This window comes from Cricetulus griseus, unplaced genomic scaffold (assembly GCF_003668045.3).
Source record: "Cricetulus griseus strain 17A/GY unplaced genomic scaffold, alternate assembly CriGri-PICRH-1.0 unplaced_scaffold_2, whole genome shotgun sequence".
In the NCBI taxonomy this organism is placed as follows: Eukaryota; Metazoa; Chordata; class Mammalia; order Rodentia; family Cricetidae; genus Cricetulus; species Cricetulus griseus.
The window spans coordinates 9,463,884-9,487,301 of record NW_023276919.1 but is presented as its reverse complement, the minus strand read 5'-3'; the positions used below and the strand labels follow the sequence as shown (position 1 = coordinate 9,487,301).

General features: G+C 39.4%; 1 protein-coding gene and 1 pseudogene across 1 annotated transcript in view; both read right to left on the bottom strand.

Annotated features, from left to right (window-relative positions):
* Nucleotides 1-11,369: 11,369 nt before the first annotated feature.
* On the bottom strand, nt 11,370-15,365 carry LOC100755940 (annotated as a pseudogene).
* Nucleotides 15,366-15,964: 599 nt separating this feature from the next.
* LOC113838797 (aphrodisin-like) overlaps nt 15,965-23,418 on the bottom strand; it is a 31,834-nt gene continuing 24,380 nt past the window's right edge. The window contains 1 exon segment of the mRNA XM_035453762.1: nt 15,965-16,254. Within this exon segment, the coding sequence (XP_035309653.1) occupies nt 15,965-16,254 (290 nt within the window).

Here is a 23,418-nt window from a genome sequence, read left to right as displayed (position 1 = left end):
ACAACCCCCTTAAGTTTGACTCTAAACCATTGGGGAGATGTTTGGAACCAAGCCAACAACCAGTCCCTGGACGTCAAGAAGAAAAAAAATGGCAAATTTTCTACAGATCCGAGTGGCCAACTTTTAATGTTGGCTGGCCTCGGGATGGCTCTTGTAATCTTGAGATTATTTTACAGGTAAAAGAAAAATGTTTGATTCTGGTTCCCACGGACACCCGTCCGTCAGGTTTGTCTAAGATGGGGCTGCCTAAGAGAATCAAAAAAAAGAGAGGAAAAGTAATGAAAATTTAAAGAGGGTCAAAAGAAAGTCATAAAAAGTCAGAGAAGAATGTAAACTGTTTACTATGGGCTCTCATATCTATTTATAATAATAATATGGGTTAAAAATTTTGACCACACCAGGTTAATTCTGTATAAAAGTTTTATTTATATCCCCCCAAAATTAATTCTGTATTCTTGCTAAAAGGTCCTATCTGTGTTTTCTGGTATAAATATAAATTTTATTATAAGCCACAAGCCAAAAAAATAATCATTTAAATATTTTTGCTGTCTAATGCTAACAACATCCAGTCATTTATGGACATAGCTCAGAATTTATCTCTGAGCTCTAGTCATTAAATTTGGGTTATCAGGAATTCAGATATCTTTTTAATAAAGATAATATTAAAACTGTTTCATGGTTAAATCTGTCAAAAATTTAAAACTAATAACACTGGCAATTGACAACATAAATTTAGTAGTCACGTAGATGATAATGATTTTACACACATCAAGGGTGCTTTATTTTTGATATACCTACAAAAAGACATTAAAGATTTTTAGTTTTTCAAATTTATAAAGTTATAAGATACTTATGCTTCTGTTATATTATTAATATTTGTGCTTAAATCACAAGAGCTAAAATTTAAGGTCACAGTCATAAGTTCCATATGTTAATAAAAAATTAAGCTGCTTATTTCTTATGGTACAGTAAGACAATGATCAAGTTTAACAAAGGGCTTAAAACAACTTCTAAGCCCATGGGTCTCAATTCTTTGGAGTTTCAAAAACAAAACTTTTATAGGGTAGCCTAAGACCAACTGTATGTCAGATGTTTACATTGATTGAAGATAAACCTGATTAAATATAAAGTCTTAGTTTTATAAAAGCTGCTAACCTGTTATAAGATATTAAAGAATACAAGTTACTAGACATTCTTATAAATGAACAAGTTGCCAGACTTACCTACACAGACTTCTAATACTACATCGATCTGCAGAATATGGGATTAAAATGTTAACTAAAAACATTTATAATATCAGACAGAGATTTCCAGATTCTGACAGTGACCCAAGGTCTCTAAAGAAGTTTATGTGGATCCATGGATTGTGACACTACTGACCAATGAGCATGATGCTCAGATGCTACACCTGCTGCCAGGCAGGATCGGGCTCAGACTTTGCCAACAGTGGGGTCCACTGTACCTCAAGATTGACCTGCTTGTAACAGAAGGACTCAGAAGGCTAATGTAGGGAGACAACCAGAGTTTGAGTCCAGTCTGGCAACATAGTAAGACTCAAAAAAGCTAAAAATTGGAAGACACAGTTGCACAAACTTGTCATCTAGCACTTAGGAGGTAGAGGCAGGATAATCAAGCCAGCAATGTCCTCTTGTACTACAAGGGAGCTCAGGATGAGTATGTACTACATGAAATATTATGGAGGGAAGGAATGAGACACAGACATACAGAAAAATTACAACCAAAACAGAACAAATCAAAACCTGATCATCTTTGATATCCACAATTAGTCAACAGAGGTTAACAAGCAATAACCTAAAATACTTTAAAAATATTTCAATTTGGGGAATATTATTAGTCTGACAAAAGAAGTTGCTAGGGCACCTTTGAACAGCAAGGAAACCAGAGGTAAGATATATGTACACTAATATGGAGGGAAAATCTCTAAAATGTTGGGAAAAATATCAATCACTAACCATTACAAGTATCTAAGAAGTGTCATCCTTTCTCTACAAGTTCACTTTAAAATTTGGTAACCAGGTACCTGTAAAGATGATCCAGCAATCTCAGCATCCCCAGAGGCAGAGACAGTAATGTAGGCTGTTTTACACCCAGAAGTTGCAGACCAGTTATGACTTCATTATCACAAACACTCAGGTAAGCAGGTAGGATGTCAGTTGGGCAAAGAGTTGAACCCTCACATCCTCCCTTTACTCAAAATTGACTTTTGAAAAAGGCATATAAATGAGAGAATCTTGTGGCACTGTTGATGCCCATAAAGATGGCTGCACTCCACCTTGGCTTGAGGGCAGATAGTTCAAAACTGTCCTCAGATAATGGACATAAAACCTATAGGTGAAAGGTGACAACAGTAGGAAGCTGGATCTTGGACTCAGGTGTCTAATTGTAAATAACAACATACCTGGTCTCAGGTGTGTTTACTCCTGACCCTCAAGACCTGATAATGAAGACTTGAAGCTAAGGTGTGGTTACCGAATCCTTGTAGAATTAAGGAAGAAAAGTCTGTTTGCTCCATATACATGATACCATGTTCCCCTTTTGTTTAAGGAATATGAGGGTGGTGAGAATAAACTCGTGGTGTTCAGTATTAACTGAATCTGCCCTCCTGGTTTTGTTCTGTGTTTCTGTCTTGTCTTTATCACCTTTAAGTAGCCTTTCTATATTCCACACAACCCTCTCAGGAGTTAACCTCAGTCTGCTCTGCTTCCTCCACTGCAGCCCCTCAAGGACAGTTTCCCACATTGCTCCACAGATATATGAACTTCATGAATGCACTTTATAGCTTAGGTTCCAATGCTTAAATCCAGTGATGTCTACTTGGTTAATTATAGACTGGGAAGCTATTGCATCCAGAAGAAAGAAAACTAGTGATTGCTCATCCTGAGGTGCATAGGATCCCAAGTCAAGCACCAAAGTGCCTGCAAAATAGATGTGAACTTTATTCCCATCTGACAGCAGCAGGTGCTGTGGAGGAAGAGGGTGCATACACTATCACTCGAGAGGTAGTCAGCTGGGACTCCTATTGCTAACAGTGAGACAGGTGAGAGCTGAAAAACATCATTGAATTTAGTACCTAACTCCAAGATCACTGGTGCCAAGGTCGCTGAACACAGACTGACCATGCCAAGGACCTGAGAGATACCATGCAAATGCAAAGGTTTCTTTAATTTCACAGGGCATTGGTGGAGCACGCCTTTAATCCCAGCACTCGGGAGGCAGAGCCAGGTGAATCTGTTTGAGTTCGAGACCAGCCTGGTCTACAAGAGCTAGTTCCTTTGGAGGCTGTCCTCAGCCTCCAAAGCCACAGAGAAACCTTGTCTCGAAAAACCAAAAAAAAGGGTTTCTTTAATTCAAGCTAGCTTGGACTTCTGCACTTGCAAGTGGCAGAAGCCTTGATCAGCAACTGAGAGGGGTTTTTATAGGGCAAGAATGTAAGGCTGAAAGTCACAAATTGCAAAGTCCCCATGGTTACTTAAGGTAATACAAAGTAAAGAGTAAGGCAATAACCATATATTTTAAGGAAGATGCATTTGAATAAGATAAAACAGGGTATGGGATTGCAGGGTTATAGAGCCACTGGGTCTGAGAATTTTCCCTTGGGCCAAGGAACATTTAAAATCAGCAATAAGCAGAGGAAGGAATGATGACACAGGTGTTAGACAGTCACCTCTCCTTCTCTGAGAGCAGGCTCAGGTGGCAGCCATGGCATTTCCAGTTGAGGAGTTATCAGAAGATCCCTTTTTAGGGCCCAAGGTTTTAAAATTTATTAATTTTAATTTTTTTCTTCTCAAGGAGGACTTTTTTGTTTTGTTTTTTGAGACAGAGTTTCTCTGTGTAGCTATGAAGCCTATCCTGACAGTCGCTCTGGATACCAGGCTGGCCTCGAATTCACAGAGATCTGCCTGCTTCTGCCTCCCGAGTGCTGGGATTAAAGGTGTGTGCAACCAACGCCTGGGTCACAAGGAGGACTTTGATAAAGTACTTCAGAGCACTGGTTGGGAGTGTGTTCCAGAAAGAACTGGAGGAAAGGACTTGGAGACAGAGGTGCCTTCAAAGGGATTTGCTTTTTATGGCAGGAGAGATTAGGTGGCTAGGAGTAGGAAGCAGTAGAATCAATCAGAAATCACAACACAAGGGAAATACCTCTGCCTGGGCTGGGCTCTGCCCTCCTGTACTCCCTGTGTCACAGCCTCATGGATCAGTTACAAAAGTGGCTGTAGAAAACTAAGTGATCCCAAGAGCAAAGCCTCCATGTTATGTATAAAAATCCTGGTGAGTGGAAATGAAATTGGAAACCCACGGTTGTCAATGAGGTAATTCAATTACAAGGAATTAATAAATCCATGTTTCACCTGAGCATATCATTCCTGGTTGGCCCAGAGGGGAATAGAAAACCAGAGACCCAAGGGTGAATCCTGAGGTTGGGGCTTTTAGTGCTCACCGGGGTGGATCCTCCAATGATGAGCATTTTAAGGGTGGAGTCTGGACTGAGGTGAATCCAGTGGAGGGCCTGCCTTGGCACCTTGTTGGCCGGGCTTGGAAAAATATGTCCTAGCAGTTAGGAGATGGATCTTAGAAAATGGAATTTCAAATAAAAATGGTTTAATGTTGATATTTGTAATTTGTAGCTCTGAAGTTTCACAGAAGGAGGAACTCTCTACTTGGCATCATGAGGAATCTTCACACTACAGGGGTTATTTGCTAATACGTATATTCTGTATATTTTAAAGTTTAAGGATTTCCCAGTCACCTGCCTATACTAATGAGTGTAATTATAGAGGCTTTTCTGTAATATTAACCATAGAGAAGTTTCAAACTATTGTAAGTAAATATATAGAGCAGTGTACAATGTGAGTTTGGTTAATAGTAGCTACTGTTGCTCTTGTAAAAATTGCTTTCAAAACTAAAATCCTGTCAACCATGGACTTGACCTAAGCAGGTTCAATATTAAACTTTATTTACTTCTTGTAGGTTTGAAAAGCAACCACATTGCACAGTATGTTTGCATTGACTTTAGGTGCCTCCCATTATTTTATAAAATTTCTATACATGTATTTGTGACTCACCAGGTCAAAGACTGTTCCTGTACAAATGCAATAAGCTTGTTCCTGAGAATGCCAGAGATAATCAAGTCATGAAAGTTGCCCTTTGGCCACTACATGTGAGGTATACTATGTACACACACTCACAAATTACGCACCCATCTATCATACACAGACACAAATACAAACACAATATACACATAAACACAAATCCCCCTATCACATATACACATCCTTTGCAAAAACACACATAAATATTAATACATACACATAAAATACAAACAAACAAAATTAGACATATCATATAAATCACAATACCACACTCACAATTACAAATATCATACAAATGTGCACAGAAAAACACATACACACACATACACCCACAAACACACTTTCAAAACCCTAAAGAACACTTAGGATATATGTTCAAATTACACAGGACTGATTTTTTTTAATTTGTTATTGATCATTTGTGTGATACAGCAGCATGTTCTGACAAATTCTGACCTAATATGTCTAGTCTTTTTTAATATAAAATACATATTTCCAAAGTATAAACTTTGAATATATATTGATTCCTGAGGAGAAGATGAATAACATATTTTCCATTTAATATCAGTGCCACAGAAGAATGATTTTGAGTCTCTATTATCACCATATTAAACTGCAACCATTGGGGAGCTGGAGAGATGGCTCAGAGGTTAATTGCACTGAATGCCCTTCCAGAGGTCTGGAGTTCAATTCCCAGCAACCACATGGTGGCTCACAACCATCTGTAATGGGATCTGGTTCCCTCTTCTGGCCTGCAGGCATACATGTAGACAGAACACTGTAAACACAATAAATAAATCTTTAAGAAAATGGATCAATGAAAAAGCTGCAACTATTGGGGACAATGACAGACTCTTTACTTTGAAGTAATAAAAGATTTTAATATTCTGGTGTAATAAAAATAGACCTTGTTTTAATTTCTGACACATTCTTTATATATAACCCTCATGCCCTGATTTTGAACTAACAGACAGAACCTCATGCCTCTGACTCCTATGTGATGGGAATGAAGGCTTAATTCAGAATACTTGGCCTTTCTTGACGTTCTTGGAAATGGTCTCAACGTGTATCCTTGGTGGGCCTGGCACTGATGAATAGAGAATGGTGGCTGCAAGCTCAGAGGTATGTTTGCCTCTGACTCCAGATACCTGAGTTTAAATTTTATTCTGGCACACCTGGTTGAGATGTTTTTTATATGACCATATAATGTTAATGTTGGTTGTGTTTTAAAAAGTGATAGTAACACATGTTGGCTAAACATTTTTGGCCAGGTTTCCTTATTTTGTGAGTTGCTCTTTAGGTGGCCAAGGTGGCTTGATGCTATTACCCCCAGCAAAGCTGCTGTCCATCTTATGACTTATGTATGTAAATTCTGTAAATATTGTTCACTTTTCATCCTGCATAGGTTTTGATTTATAGTTGAAAAGTACTCTTGTTTTTCATTCAGACTTGTGTAAATTATGTTTGGTTTTGTCCTTTTGTCCCCTGTCTAATGAATTAATTTAAATCCTCATTATTACTCAGCATTCCTTTCAAAAAGTTTATTTGGTTTTAGAACAATGATTTTTGCATATCATAGATTCCCCATTGCTCTAGACAATTATATTTCAGAGTAAACCCATGCTGGGCTCATGCCAGGCAGTTGTTGCAACACTGAGCTTTTCCCTTCCTTAGAAAGCTGTGTTTGATATATGGCAATATTTGTTTTCGGTATGATTTCAGTAAACAGATTAAGACCTTTGGTTAATAAATATTTTGTATTAGTTTTTACTTCATCTGTGTTTTTCTCAAAGAATGATAATTGTCCTATGAGGTGACTTCTTTTTTTAATATGTGTTTTGTTTCATGTATTCTATTTTTGAATGAAAACTCAAGCTCTACTTGTGGATATGATTGAAACTTTGTTTAAGGAAGTTTATATTTTGTCACAAATTCTATAAATATTTTGGCAAAATTAAAGTTGCCCTGCTTTAAAAATTTAAATTAACCAATTAATGGGTATATTTGAGCTCAGTTTGCTGGGTAGCTGTCCTGGATTTCATCTATATAGATCAGACTGATCTCACACTTGGAGAAATACTGCTACATTACAAGAGCTGGTATTACAGTTGTGATCTCAGTGTAATATATATTATAATCCAGTAACTTTTATCTGCTAATGTTGTCTAAATTATTGATTGTGTATTGCAGCAAATGTAAAATCTGCTAACAACTGTCATTTTTTCTTACAATTACATGATCATTGGAATGGAGGTTTCCTTTCTTCAGTTGGAATTAAGAATTTTGAGTTCAGATTAGTTAAATTCATGATACATCTTCAGTCCTATAGAAGTATGGAGAAATTATGTGTGTTTAAGTGAAGATATTATTTCTTTTGAGTAACAGTAATAGTATACTGGGAAGGTCCAGACAAATACAAATTAAGAAACAAAGTTTTCCTGCACTCACAGAGTATGTACTTTTAGGCCACTGAGAACATGTTGTGATCTTTCGGGGACACTCAGTGACTTCTTTTGTCAAAGCACTAGACCTGCTTTGCCAGGTGACTTGGAAACAGTTTGGTGTTTGCAGTGAATGTAGGACCCCAAATTAAAAATGAGGTGAGCAAGAGATTAAGCCAAATGAAATATAAAGGTTTAAATATGAGCTACTGAGTCCATTTGTTATTTCTTTTCTTTATAAGATAACAGGGAAGACCACTTTGCTTAAGCTAAACAAACATGATCATGTCAGGCAAAAACAATTCTCCCTTTGCCAATAGTCATGAGTTTCTTGTAGTGATTTTTTCATTAAAGAAGGTTTCATTAGGTCCTTCCATCAACTTTCTCTATTAGTTTGTCTACTGGTAATGTGTTCTGCCTCACTGGAAATCTTCTTGCAGGTTCAGGGTCTGTCTTCCTTGCCATCTGTACCTTTCCTTCACAGTTTCAGGTACAGCTTGATTTTCCACCAGTGAGGTTACTGGACATGGCCATGATTCTCTTCCCTGAATACTTCAATGCCTTTTTGGAGGTGCCTGTAAATTGGCTCAGAAATGTGTGAAAATCCTGTCATCGAATTGTGACTAAATTCTGTGACTCACAGCTACCACTTCCTCAGCCACAGCATTTAGCCTGCCTTAAACGCTTGCAGAATCATTCTTTCACTCAATAAAAAATAGGTTTTTGTTAGAGAAAAAATTAAACAGGTAAGATTAAAAAACTACTGAGGCATTCATGCTCCAGAAGATGCAGTCTCTGCACTTCCTCTGATTTCTGGAAGCCAAGAGAGAAGGAGCCAGCACCTTCTCTATGTTCGGGTGGGTCATGTCTGCATCTGAAAACAAGCCCAAGTTTGTGATCACCACTTCAGGTTCACTGACAAGGCAAGAGGCCACAATACTATAACTTGAGAAGTATCAGAGTGGGAGCCTGGCCCAAGCCCACACTTACATGGTGCTTCCTGGGACTCAACCACATCTAAAAAGGAATCTGGTTATCTGCCTTCCTTTCACCCGGTTTATGAAAAATGGAATCTTAAGAAATAGTGTTTCTGTGTATTGCAAAAAGACATGCATTGTCTCACAAATCCTACTTCCTCTGCACTGTGTAATGACAATCCATTTTACAGGTATAGTCATAGAGCATACACCCCTGACCAGGATTGTTGCCAGTTAATCATGATAAAGATAGCACAAAATGGCAGAGCAGGGATTACCATTTTGTAATCCAAATTTTCTTCTCAGGGACAATCAATAGTGATCACCTCTATGCCTATTGCATGATCAAGACCCCAGTGAGCCTGCGAAGAGAGAGCTGGGCCCAAAGTCATGCATCTAGGAAAATTTCCAGTTTCTCAAATGCCTAAGAGAACTACAGTAGCAATGTGGTCAAACATCTCAGTAGACAAGAGAGCAAATCATACACTCTCCTATTCTAGCCCACCCTTTTTCTAAGATCCTCCAGCAATCTGGATGCATCCTCATAATGGCAATAGGGAAGCAAATACTTGGGAGTAAATGTCTTAACTGTAGCAAATAGAAATAGAGAGATGCAAACAAGAAGCACAAATCCTGGAGTATTTCCATCTCCAGCATCAACAAATGGGCGTGGGAGTTGATGCTCCATGTGTGATGTGGAATATTATTTGTAATGTTTGTTTATCCTTTGAAACATTTGTTTTGATAATGAAAGGATGTGTTTCATTCCTTTATATTATATTTCTTTAACTTGGTGAAGCTGTGTTACATTCTCTGTCTAAAACACCTGTTTCCTCTAATAGCTTAATGGCCAATGGTCAGGAAAAAGAAAGGATAGGTTGGGCTGGCAGGCATAGAGATTGGTAGGAAATATGAGAATAAAGATATCTAGCAGTGAGAGGAGAAGGGAGAAAATGAGGACAGCCACACAGCCAGGCACAGAATAAGGAAAAAATAAATGAAGAAAGGTAAAAGACCAAAGGAAAAAGGTAGATTGGATAATTAAGAAAAGCTGGCTAGAAATAAGCCAAGCTAAAGCAAGGCATTCCTAAGAAAGAATTAGCCCTTGTGTTATTTCCCTGGGAGATGGCTGTCGGGCTGCTCGAAGAGTACAAAGTACAAAAGAGACAAAAAAGTTTAAAAACCTACACCAGAGGCCATTGCAATCATAACTGCTTATCTTGCATTTCCTTTAAATGTTCCATAAGTGAGTGCAAGGAGACTGTCCTAACACTTTCATTAGGAATACAGGATACATGAGCAGCATTGTTACCTTTTATGTAGTATAGATTTCTACCTCAATTGTTCCTCATTCATCATTGACTAAGCTGTAAAGTTCTTCTGAAGATGCAGAATGGGAAGTTCTGTAGCAGGCAGAATGCAGGATGTTGTTAATAGAGAAGGGAAGAACCCGAGGGCTTGGCTAAGTATGGTGATGAAGGAGAAATGGGTGTGATGGACACTCCAGAGAGGAATCAATCCATCAGACTTCTAGTCCCCTTTCTCACCACAGAAATCTCATGTGTTTGTCATTGTCATTTACCTCTCCCCATCCTTACTGGTTCTCACAGAGAGTCCACTGGGAAAGTATAGATAGATGACATTCTATTCTAGTGAGTCACCCTGAATTGTGCTGTTTCTCACTCATTCTTATGCTTCTGCTGAGAACAACATTTACTTTCAATTCATGGTCTCTACCATTTTTTGCAAAGTGTATTTGGGACCTTGATGTCTCTTGACATTTTTAGAAGTTTCTACTACCCAAGTCATTTTAATGAAGAGGAAACCTGTGGTCCATGCCAAGCAGGTATTCACTCAAGGCTACGCATAACTCCAAGCATTTAAAAAAAACAATGTTCCTTCCGTCTATTCTTATCAGCCACTTTTCCCCTTTTTATTAAATTATTTGCTTTATAAAATATTGCAGATGTCATAATTGTTAAAATAACAATTTGCCAGGTAAGTACAGTTTGGTCAGCATGTTTTATAAAGAAAAGGAAATGCCACAACCCTGTTAAGTTTTTCCAGTGCAGACTACAACATGATTTGTTTCTCAGACACTTGAATCAGGCAAAATAGACACAATAACCTCCCCAATTTGAAGTGCTCAACCATTAGAAATAGCTGATCAATAACTAGACAGTCACTGGAGCACTGGAGCATCCTCAACTTCTTCTGTACTAATAGAGAGGATTGCATTCTTCAGGTTCAAAGTTGAAGTGTTTTGGTCATTAAAATCTTAAGTATCTAACTAGTATTTTTCAGCACAATGTGTTCACTCTGAGATAAGTAGTCTTCTTCACGACATGTTTTTAATATCCTCAGCTCTATTTTAAGACAAAGCAATTTTAATACCAGGTACATCCCATATGACCTAGCTTGCTGTAAACTGCTTTTCTTGACAAGTTATGAAGTAGTTCAAGGGGGTATGGTTAAGGCTGTGTTACTGAATCTTGCTGGTAAATACTACCCAATATTTTGTCATGTTGCTGCCTTTGTTTACAATTTAGTGACTGCTGCTATGGAATCAAATAGCAACAATGATAACATTATTAGGTTTGTTTTGTTTTTAAACTATGATTTATTTGCAACTGAGATTTCCCATTTTAACCCCTTGGCAAAAGATCCAAGTTCCCTCATTTGTTCATTAGCACCTGAGTTTCAAGGGGTTAAATAACCAGCACAAAAGATACTGCATTTCTGATTGTAGCATTTGGCAAAACTGAAAGGAAAAGGAAGTTGTGCTCCATCTTGAAGGGATTGTGGGCAACAGAAAGAAGACACCAGGAGAAGTTAAAAGGTCACATGAAGTCTTCATATTCTAGTGCATATCCTCCATCATATCCACCATAATCAGCCAGATTGTCTTTCATGGTGGCCTTTAATCACCTCCAGGAAACACACTTTTATTCTTTTCTTTGGCTTTGCTTTGCTTGTTTCTGTTTTTCACTGCAAAGCGTCAAGTCATCAATATCCAATGAAATAGAGACATCTCGAACTAAGGCTTCCAAAAACAAAAACAAAAACAAAAACAAACTGGCATAATACAGTGATTTTTCATATTGTGTAATTTTATCTTTTAGTAATTTTCCAAATTCTGTGAAAATGGGTTCATAGCATCTATTCCAGAACCAGTATTATTAACACCAAAAGTTTCTTTTGGTAATTCAAGGTCTGTTTCTTCTTGCAGATTCTTTAGCTGAAGTTTATCTGCTAATTGCTCTTCAGGTGTTAGCACTTTATGTTCTTCAGGCTCTTCTAATCTTTTTCTAATTTCTTCTTGCCTTTTCTTCTGCTGCCCTTTTTCTCTTTTCTCTTTTCTGCTATTTTTTCTTTTCCTGAAATTTTTACTTCTGGTATTACTTGTGCTTCCACTTTGTTTTCATCATTATCATCATACCAGTTATCCTTAACTTCCTCTCCCTTGTCTGCTCCCTCCATGCAGTGCCCACCAGCTGTGCATGACTTTTTATGTACATAGACACTTTAACACCATTGTTGTACTATGAGGACTAATTAGACCCTTACTTATGTATGCACACAAGTTGTATATGTACACAAATTCATTCATGTGCAACTCAAGGGTGTGGGTGATTCTTGATTGTCAGAAAACCACATTGTTTTCATTGATTGGTGGCACCACCTAGTGGTCACAGTACATAAATAATTTTTGTATTCTGATCTATCAAAAATTACTCTTATCCTGACTTTTATGTGTAGACCGTAATTAACGGGTATGCATTTAATCAACAGACCATCCAGAATTATCAATAACTTTTCCACAGAACTTAAAATGGGAAACATATTATACAATTTGACTATAGATGTCCAAACTCACATTCTTGGCTCCAGAACTTTATACTTAATTACTAGAGGGTATAGTGCATAGGAGTCTAGTAGATCAGTGCATAAACTCGGAAATGAAATTTCTGGAAAGGCCTGCAGGTATTTCCCAGTAGTGGTGTCCAAAAACTATGCAAGAGGCAGCCAGGAGGAAGACAGAAGAGGTAGGCTTCAGGAACAGAAGAATGGGTTTTCTTGACAACTGAGCTGATTCTCTCAGAGAATCCAGCCCAGAATCCTTCCATTCTTGGATGGACACAAATGTAGGAACAGTCATCATCAGATTCCTAGTGGGGTACTCAGGTCAGTTAAAGAAAGAAGACATGCTATCAGTGAAGTGAGGCCTGCCCGGGCACATGCCTAGAAAAGGAAACCACTGACAATTAAAGGGCTGGAGTTTTCAGTATCTCAAGGCAACATGCTTGCAAATGTGCTAAATAAATACTTACAGATCCCAATCACAAGCCAACAAAGATTGAAATACCTCTATTCAGCAAAGAAGTAAAGAAGAATCCATAGATATGTGATGATATCATTACACTCAAGTCACTTGTTTCCAAGGGGCAGATAGTAAAAATACTCTCACTTATGAAGTGTAGAACAAAGTCAATCTATTCAACTTGATTTTTAAAAAGTTCAACATATTTGCTGCTGCTGCTGGTGTGTGTGTGTGTGTGGGGTGTCTGTGTGTGTCTGTTTGTGTTTGTTTTAGGACAATTTTCAGCAGTCAATTTCTCTTTCTACCATGTGGGCCCTGACATACATCAAATCTTCATATTTGTGAGTAAGCACCATTATCCATCTGATACATCCTGCCAGCTAAGGATGTTTATTTCTCATTTGGAACTCAATCTAGAACATTCCATATAATTTAGAAAATTAAAGCATTAAAGACAGCAAGAGGAGAAAAAAGGTCTGGAAATCAAATACATATTTTTGGTTATTTGAGACCTCCTTTTTCTGTGTTGTAGCCTGGCCTGGAAACCAAGACATGCCCTAAATTGACTTCAGATTGCAATCCTGCACCAGCCTTACAAATCCTAGAAGACACAACCCACCATACCCATAACTCAAATATGTTTCTGTAATTAATATTGTAAAGTAGAGAACAGAGAATATGGAAAAACTAATTAATAAAGAAAAAGAAAATGGAGTCTGTGTGATGCCTTGATGTCTAAAGACACTTGCCACCAAATTTGTGGACCTGAGTTCAATTCCCAGAACTCACATTGTAAGTGAAAATTGGTCTCTTGACCTCTGAATGTTGTCCTTTATTTTCCAGATATAAAGAAGCCTTTTAGTAACAAAATATGCTGAGTACTGGATCTAATGTTTAAAGAGACCAAGACACCTAAGCATGACCAATATACAGTATGTAAAAATACTCCTTTGAAAGCTTGCCTTGTAATTCAAGCCACTTTGATGCGGAGCACCAAAATTCTTTTATCTTTGTATGCGTATACAGAAAAAAGTATCAACCTGAGGCCCCACATCATTTGCCCATGTATTAAAAAGCAATCATGAGGTACTCGGAAGGAAACCATGATCTATTTCTGGCACCGGGGGGTGATGGAAAAGGAGAAAAAATGGAGGTACAAACTGTGTGCAGTATCTGCTCTGAGCTGTAAACATCAATGCGGAATTTTTGGCAGATGGCATGTTTCTATTTTGTTGGTTTTCAGAACTGAGGCCATAATTAAGAGGGATGCTTGGGGGCATTCGTATTGTGTCACTAAAGTTGAAATTCTTGACTGGTTCAAGACGGACCAGAGGAAAAGCATTTGCCAAGAATGTTTTCATTAATCAAGAAAGCCAGTCGGCGTTTCAAGGATGATCAGACACTGTCGTAATTCCCACCATAAATGATGCTGACTGTGGATGCAGTGGCGTTATTCCCTTGATCCCCAGACAGCTTCCAGGAAACTTATGTCTTTGGGTTCTGGAGGGAATATGGTTGCAAAGCAGAAACTTCAAGTAATTGGTGGAAGGGCACCACTAGGAGTGGAGCCTATGGCTTAATTTGACTCAACATGGGAAACATCACCCAGTCCGGATATGGACAGGATTGACAGTTTAATTTTAATTGACAGTTTCTCAATTCCGTGGGTGATGGTGCATGGCGGTTCTTAGTTGGTGGATCGATTTGTCTGGTTAGTTCTGATAAGGAAGGAGACTCTGGCATGCTAACTAGTTAAGCCACCCTGAGCTGTCAGCATCCCCCAACTTCTTAGAGGGACAAGTGGCATTCAACCACCCGATAGAGAAATAACAGGTCTGTGATGGCCTTAGATGTCTGGACTGAACACACACTACACTGGCTGGCTCAGAATGTGCCTACTATATGCTGGCAGGCCTGGGTAACCCGTTGATGGGGACTGGGGATTACAATTATTCCCCATGAACAAGGAATTCCCAGTAAGTGCGGGTCACAAGATTGTGTGGATTAAATCCCTGCCCTGTGTACACACAGCCCACCCTACAATTGGATGATTTAGTGAGGCCCTCAGATCGGCCCTGCTGGGGTTGGCCCATGGCCCTGGCTGAGTGCTGAGAAGACAGTCAAACATGACTACCTAGAGGAAGTAAAATTTGCAGGGATCATTAACAAGAGAGATCCAGGGGGCCTCTGCTGCCAAACTTATGTATCGCTTCTTCTCACCGGGAGGCACACCCAGGGTTCTGTTGTGCTTGGAGGGGAGGTGGAGTGGTGGTGTTGGTGAAGCCTGTGTTGTGTGTGCATGGCCTGTGGTATTGGGTGTTGTCACGGGTACCTGGCTATGGCTTTCCGGTTCATAGGTCTAAAGACCCAGAGGGGGGTCGGGGTCGAGGGAGGGTGGAAAGCCCATGTGGGGGCCATCTGGTGGCGGTTCCCTCGAATTCATGTTCCTTCCGTGTATGAGGCTGTTACCGGTTCTCACTGTGGTCTGGGCTGGGACATCCCCTTTGTCGCCCATTGTGCTCACCCCACTCCTGGCTTGCCCAGTGCATCACTATTCATGGGCCCCATGTCATTCCGTATCTTTTTCCTGTCCTGACATTCTCTTTAGTTTGTGTTGTCTCTTTCTTCTTTGTCTCGCTGGCTGGCCTGAGGCGAACCCCTACTCCATCCTGCCCTTCCCTCCTGTGTCCATTGGAGGTGTCTTTGGTAATGGGTGGTGGTGGGGACCGTGCCGCAGTCAGCTAACCTTGGATAAAGTTCGTCTCTTCCCACATCCGAAATGGTGATATGACTCTTAGAGATGCATCACTCGTGCGTCAATTAAGAATGCAGCTAGCTGCAATAATTAATGTAATTGCAGGACATTTATCATCGACACTTCGAATACACTTGCAGCCCCGGGATCCTCCCAGTGGCTACACCTATCTGAGAATCGCTTTAGGATCAATGATCCCCACCCTCCCTGCGCCGTTGGGGGTCGCACAGCTCAGGGATTAGCTTGCAGGGCCTCTCAGGGGCCCTCCGTCTCCCTAAGTTCAGGTGTGTGTTGGGTGCCATGGTGGTGGTGTTTGGTCGTTGTCATCGTCTCCCGTCTGCACCCTGACTGATGTCCGCTCACACCTTTCCCTTGGCTTCTTCCCGATGCTCCACTACCAACTGCCCTTTGTCCCCGTAGCGGCCTCGGCAGCCTCTGCTCCATGAGCCTCCTCGGTTCCCAGCCCATGTGGAACTATTGCAAGCGAGGTTGGACGTGGTGTCAGAGGTTGTGCATGTGGTGCCATGTATGCAGGGCGCCAACAGGCTGGTCGGCTCTCTGGAGGCAGCAGTGGGTCGGTGGTGCGTGTCTGGGTAGGAATCCGAGGTATGCCTGTGCCCCTCGATGCTGCTGTGGCCGCCACAGCCCCCTGTGTGTGTAGATGAGAGACAGTGAGTGCAAGAGCAGAGGCAGCAGATGTCGGGTAGGTGTGGTCCCATCTGGGAGGGCGTCATGTGGGGATTGGAGAGTGGATATGGTGTTGTCCAGTCTAGGGGAATCGGCTGCTAGAGCGTTGCAGGTCTGCCCCCCTCACCCTCGGTGACCCCTCCAGCTCTGACCCTAGGACTTTGTCTTTTCCTCCCTTCCAGGAGCCTCCTTGAGATACACTGGCCCACAAGGGTTTTCTGGAGTTTCGCTGGCCATTCTCGCATCTCTTTTTCACCATCTCCCTTGACTGGGTCACCCGTTCCCTCAAAGGTATTTAATCTCACAAGATTAGCATGCCTTTCCCAACTCCAAATTTTTGTCATTGTTTTGTTTTGAATTTTTTTAAGGTAATTTCATGTTACCTAGGGAATGGACTCCAAATGGTGTGTAGCATATGTAGTGTATAGGCCAGATGTTGATATGAATATCATCCTTAATCATTCTTATTTATTTATTTATTTATTTATTTATTTATTTAATGACAGGGTCTCACAGTGGAGTTCACTGATTCTCCCTCTCTGTAAAGTCAACAAATCCCAGGGATTGACTTGTCTCCATGTTCCCCATAGTTGGGTTTACAGACACAGGCCTCCACAATCTGACTTTTAATATTGGTGCTGGGAATCCAAAATAAGTTCTGCATGGTTGCACACAATGCTTTACAATCTGGCTAGGTCCCACAGACATCTGATTAAAAACAGGCATTAAAAACAAAATGCTAAAAATTGATAAATGTTGGACAAGCTGGTTGATAAGTTTTAAGACAGAGTTATAAAATGGCTAACAAATGTGAACTCTAAGTGTGGAGTGTGTGGCCAATTTTACAGTTTGATCACCAAAAGTCCCCACAGGCTCATGTGGTTAATGCCTGGTGCCCCAGATAATGGTGCTTTTTTGTGGGGATATGGGTTCTTTATATCCTGGGCTTAGTTTGAGGAAATAGATCACTGGAAATGTGTCTGGAGAGTTACATCTTTCCCTTGTCTTTCCTGCATTTCTTTCCTTTGATTTCTGCAAATCATGTCATGAAGAAGTTTGTCAGTAACTTACTCCAGCCATTGAAATTTTCTGCCCAAGGTTACAGGCTAAGCAACTGTGAACAGATGTTCCCAGAAGGAAGCTACACCTTCATTGGGCATTCTGCAAGGCTGATTAATGGATTAAAACTTCACTGATTTTTGGAAAGCTTGGGATAACATAGGTACAGGGCCTAATAACAATTTATCTTGGATTATCTTTAACCAAAGAAGTAGCCATTTGTCTTAGAGCTCTATTTTAAGAGATGCCAGGAGCATGGCAAGTCTTAAAAAAAGTTTTGTCTATTATACTCATAGTGGGGTGCATGGCAGTCCACTGGTAGACATGGTTTGGGTGAAAACAAGAGTTCTATATGAACATATGCTGGCAGCGGAAAGAGAGATACTGAACTTAGATTGGGCTACTAAACCTCACAGACAACCCCTGGTGACATACTCTTCTAACAAGGCCAGTCCCACTTGAATAAGGTCACACCTCCTAGTCCTTCCCAAGCAGTGCCACTCCCTAATGACAAAGTATTCAAATACATGATCCTCTAGATATTTTCCCACTCAAACCATCATGCCACTTTTGCCCACCATTTTGTCTGATACAAAACACTTGTAATAATAATGAAAACAATTTGAAATGTACTAGCTGACAAAGACTTGTTTCTACTATGTCGACGACCTATGAAATGGTTCTCCACACATTTTTGTTTCGTTTTTCGAGACAGGGTTTCTCTGTATTGCTTTGCGAGTTGTCGTGAAACCTTTGTAAACCCTTTGTAAACCAGCTGCCCTTGAACTCACAGATATCCACCTGTGTCTGCCTCCCAAGTGCTGAGACTAAAGGTGTGCATGACCAGCATCCTTAGGCTCTCCACACTTTGATCTAACCCATATACCCCGCATTTCATCAAAGTATTTTATTTTATTTTAATTGATTTCATTTAGTTTAGAAACAGTCATTTTTCATAAAAATCCCAATTTCCTCTCCCTCCTGTCCTCCCAAGTCCTCCACTGACCCCCTCATCAAACCACCATCCAAATCTCAGGGAGGGTGAGGCTTTCCATGGGGGATTTTTTTTCAAAGTCTGTCATATCATTTGGGGCAGGGCCTAGACTCCCCTCAATTTATCTGAGTGGAGAGAGTATCCCTCCTTAAGCTAGGGATAAACACTGGTTTCACTGTAAGTGGTCCCATAGCCTCTTCAGGCCTCCCCACTGGCACCTACATTCACAGGGCTTTTACCAAAGTGTTTTAAAAGTGTTTTCATGTATATCCTTCTTCATTATGTTTCTATGAAAATTTCATGAAACTTCTGCCTTGCTGGAAAACAGAATTTGCGAAAATCAGTACCTGTATCATAGATCATTCATGTTTGGATCTAGAATGAATGACGTCTTGTCCTCTTCATGATGGGACTTGTGTTTTTAATTGGCATGAACATTGACTGCACCCTCAGAATCTCTCCCTTTTTCAGTTCCTCAGTTTTTCTCATTGGAATCTTTGTCCCAGCTTCTAGAAACTAACACAAATATTATTGTAGATACATCTCAAGTTTTTCATATATTAGAAATGTTTCATATCCACAAACAAAAGAAATAATGAAAAATGAAGAAAGACAGAAGGATAAAAGAAAGGAGATAAGAATTGACAGAAAATTAGTCACCTGTTTAAGGTTTTGTAGATAAGCTTACCATTGGATTTGCCAAATATGGCAGCCACTTACTACATAGTCATTGAGGAGGCACAGCTAGACTGAGTGGAGATGCTCTGTGAGTGCTGTATACCCTCTGTACTCCAGATCGAGTCAACAATATAATTAAAACACATCATCAATTAGAGTTTTGACCATGTTCAACCATTGAACATGTATGTATGTATGTATGTATGTATGTATGTATGCATGTATGTATGTATTTCTTCTTTCTGCCTCTCCAGTGTTTTCCCAAGTCTTTTAATATATGACTTTTATTCTGCTTCTATATTTTCCAGCTTAATTTCTATTGAATATAACACAAATGTAAAACTGACATGGTGGAACACATTCTATATAGAGTGGTACATTGTTCAGACTAGGAAAAGATTGTGGGTGGATGGATAGGTTCCTTGGTCCTGCCACAATGAGATGATGTGACAGACTTAGTAAACCTGATTAGCAGAGGCCTTATATTATCCAAGGAGAAGATGGGAAAGGAGGAGGGAGGAGGAACTGGGATTGGAATGTAAAAATTATATAGCTAAAAAGAGAATAAAGAAGCAGAGAACAATGAATAAGTACCAGTTGGCACCTACTGAGAATCATGAAGGTAGAGAGAATCCAGCAGAATTGTCTCTGACTTATGCTTAAGGGCTCTGAAGCCTGTTCTATTTCCTGTATAGAACAACTAGTATTTACTTATGGGAGAATAAGGGAATCCTAGGATATGAGTCACATAGTCCTCCCTAATGGTATAAGAAAACCCAAGGGCAGTCAGTTAAGAGCTTGGTTCCCAGCAGGGCATCTGTATGTTTATGAAGAGTACTAAAAACAGTGTCCATTAGCCCAGTTCAATTGACCATCTTTGAAGTTGTCCCTGGAACTTAGAATGAAATGTCACAGCATCAGTGTCTCACAGGGACAGCACCCATGAGAAATGACATTTCTTTCTCTTTGGATCTAAGTGGAATGAGTTTTAACAGCTGGAGAGTATGACCAGTTGGCCTTAAGACATGGGTTTATATCTTCAAGGTCTCAGAACATATCATAACTTAGGAAGACATGTCTAAAGCACAGGTAAAGGTGTGAACAGGGAGAGGTGAAGGATGCATGCCAGCAGACATAAGTATATATCCTGAACGTCTTCCCAGAACACACAGAAGAACCAGGGAACTCACATTATAGCAATGACAGCAATAAGAGTGGAGCAGATCTAAAATGTATACCCATGAGATTTGTGAGGTTTTCTGATTTGTTTAACATTCAAAATTGTAGAGGAACTGAATATGAGGACCTATGCCTGGACGGTTCTACCATATGTCATAAAAAAGCTAGGAAGACTATTAGGGCAGAAACTAATGATATAAAATAGAAAAAAATAGAAAATAGCAACAAAGCCACCATATACTTCTTTTGAAAAGAGTAACCAAACTGCCAATCTTCAGGAAAAAAAAAAGAATCAAGTTACTAGAAAAACAAAAGAAATGAGAACTATCATTTCCAACTTTACAAAGCAATAAGGATCATAAAGGAATATTGTAACAGCTGTATACCTGTAAAAGATGAAAGCCAACAATTTGTAGCAATGTGTTAGAGCCTAGAGGATAACAAAAAGTCATATATGAATATCAGACAGAGATAAAACTTACGTTGTTTTACCTGTATATTGTTTATAAGGTGTTCCCCTGGAGGATGGTTGTTTAATGGTGGCTACCAGCAGCTTGGAAATGTTATGTGGAAGCAAGATATAAGGTGGCTAAAAGTAATATATTTGAAAAGTGTAATGTGACTAGATTTAATTTATTAAGAAAAATGTAGGGCTAGAGAAATGGTTCCATGTTTCATAGCACAGGTTGCTAAAGCAGGAGACCCAGATCCAATTCCCAGCATTCACATGGAGCCTCACCTCTGCTTGTAATTCAGGTCTCATTGCATCCAATGCTATCTTCTGGCTTCCAAGGTAACAGTCATGCACACAGTGCTCAGATGTATTTGTAGGTGGAAACACCCATACACATAGAATAAAGTAGTTAAAAAAGAAAAGTGTAAAAAAAATGACTATGAAGAGTTATTACCACAAATTTGTGAGGGAAGATAATTATTAATTACATTAATGTAAGATCTTACAATTTGTATTTATACATTGTATGTGTTTCATAACATCACATTATATAAATTTAAAATACTGTTACTTTCCAATTAAATATTTTTAAGTCGTATGCCAAAAATATTTTCTACAGCTTAAAACAAATGGACAAAATTCTATGAACAACAACAAAACAGAGGGCTCTAAATTAGGCCTCATAGCTCAAGTGTGTAATATCTGCTGCATTGGGAGGCAGGAGCATTCTAAGTTAAAGCCTGCTTGAACTACTGAGTAAATTTAATCTTAACTTGTGCAAATCAGTTAGAAATTGCAATAAAAGCAAAAGTAAAAACTGCAACTGCAACAAAAGCAATAGAAAGGGTTAGGCATGTAGATCAGTAGTACAATTCCTTCCTAATAGGGATGAGCCTTCAGTTTTAGTCTCCAATCCAAGAAAGAAAATGGGAGAAGATCTGGTGAAATGGTTTTATGGGTAAAATCACTTGACAAATAAATATTTGGTCCATAAGTTTGATTTTCCAAAGCCCACACACAAACAATCTAAGTGTAGGTCTAATGGCTACAACTCCATCAATCCTACTATATGGAGACAGGAAGTGGACACAAGAGGATCCTGGGAACTGGTTAGTCAGCTGACCTACCACATGCATCCAAAGAAGAGCCATGAGGCCCCATCTCAAAAAAGATGGAAGATAAAAACTAACATCCATGTTTGTCCTCTGACCCCCACACATGTGTTTTTTGTTTGTATTATGAAACAGACACAAAAGAAACACACCCTGGTCCTGAAACCAGAGAAACAAGTCACAACAATTGCCACAAACAACAAAAAATACCTCTGGGTAACAACAACCAAAAGAGTGAAAAATTTGTACCATAAGAATTTTGAGTCTCTGAAGAAAGACATTAAAGAAGATCATAGAAAATTGAAAGATCCCCCATGCTCTTGGATAGGTAGGATCAACATATGTAAAATGTCACTCTTGCCAAAAGCTATCTACAGATTCAATGCAATCCCCATCAAAATCCCAACACAATTTTTCACAGACCTTGAAACAACACTTCTCAACATTATATAAAGAAACAAAAGACCCAGGATAGTAAAAACAACCCTGTAAAATAGAGGAACTTCTGGAGGCATCACCATCCCTTACTTTAAGCTCTATTATAGAGCTATAGTCCTGAAAATAGCTTGGTGTTGGCACAAAAATAGACAAGTAGACCAACAGAATATTGTTGAAAACACTGATATTAACCCACACACATATGAACACCTGATTTTTGACAAACAATCCAAATATATATGCTGAAACAAAGAGAACATCTTCAACAAATGGTGCTGGCATAACTGGATATGGACATGTAGAAGACTAGAGATAGACCCAAGAGTTTCACCCTGCACAAAATTTAAGTCAAAATGGATCAAAGACATCAACATAACCCCATGCACATTGAATCTATTAGAAGATAAAGTGGGAAATACCCTTGAATTAATTGGTACAGGAGACAGCTTTCTGAACATAAAACCAGTAGCACAAACACTGAGATCAACAATTGATAAATGGGACCTCCTGAAACTGAGAAGCTTCTGTAAGGCAAAGGACACAGTCAGCAAGACAAAAGAGCAGCCCACAGACTGGGAAAAGATATTCACCAACTACATATCTGACTGTGGGCTGAACCCAAAATATACAAACGACTCAACGAAGCTAGTCTCCAAACAACCAACCAATCACAAGCTTAAAAAAGTGGGAGTACAGAAATAAATAGACAATTATCAATAGAGGAATCTAAAGTGGCTGAAAGACACTTAAGAAAGTGTTCAACTTCCTTAGCCATCAGGGAAATGCAAATCAAAACAACTTTGAGATACCATCTTACTCCTGTCAGAATGGCCAAAATCAAAAACACAGATGACATTTCATGTTGGAGAGGATGTGGAGAAAAGGGAACACTTCTCCCATGCTGGTGACAGTGCCAACTTGTACAGCCATCTTGGAAATAAGTATGGTGATGCCTCAAGAAAATGGGAATCAGTCTACCACAAAATCCAGCAATTCCACTCTTAGGCATATACCCAAAAGAAGCACATCCATACAACAAGGACATCTGTTCAACGATGTTCATAGCAGCACTATTTGTAATAGCCAGAAACTGGAAGCAGCCTAGATGCCCCTCAAACGAAGAATGGATAGAGAAAATGTGGTACATTTACACAATGGAGTACTACTCAGCAGAAAAAAACAATGGAATCTTGAAATTTGCAAGAAAATGGG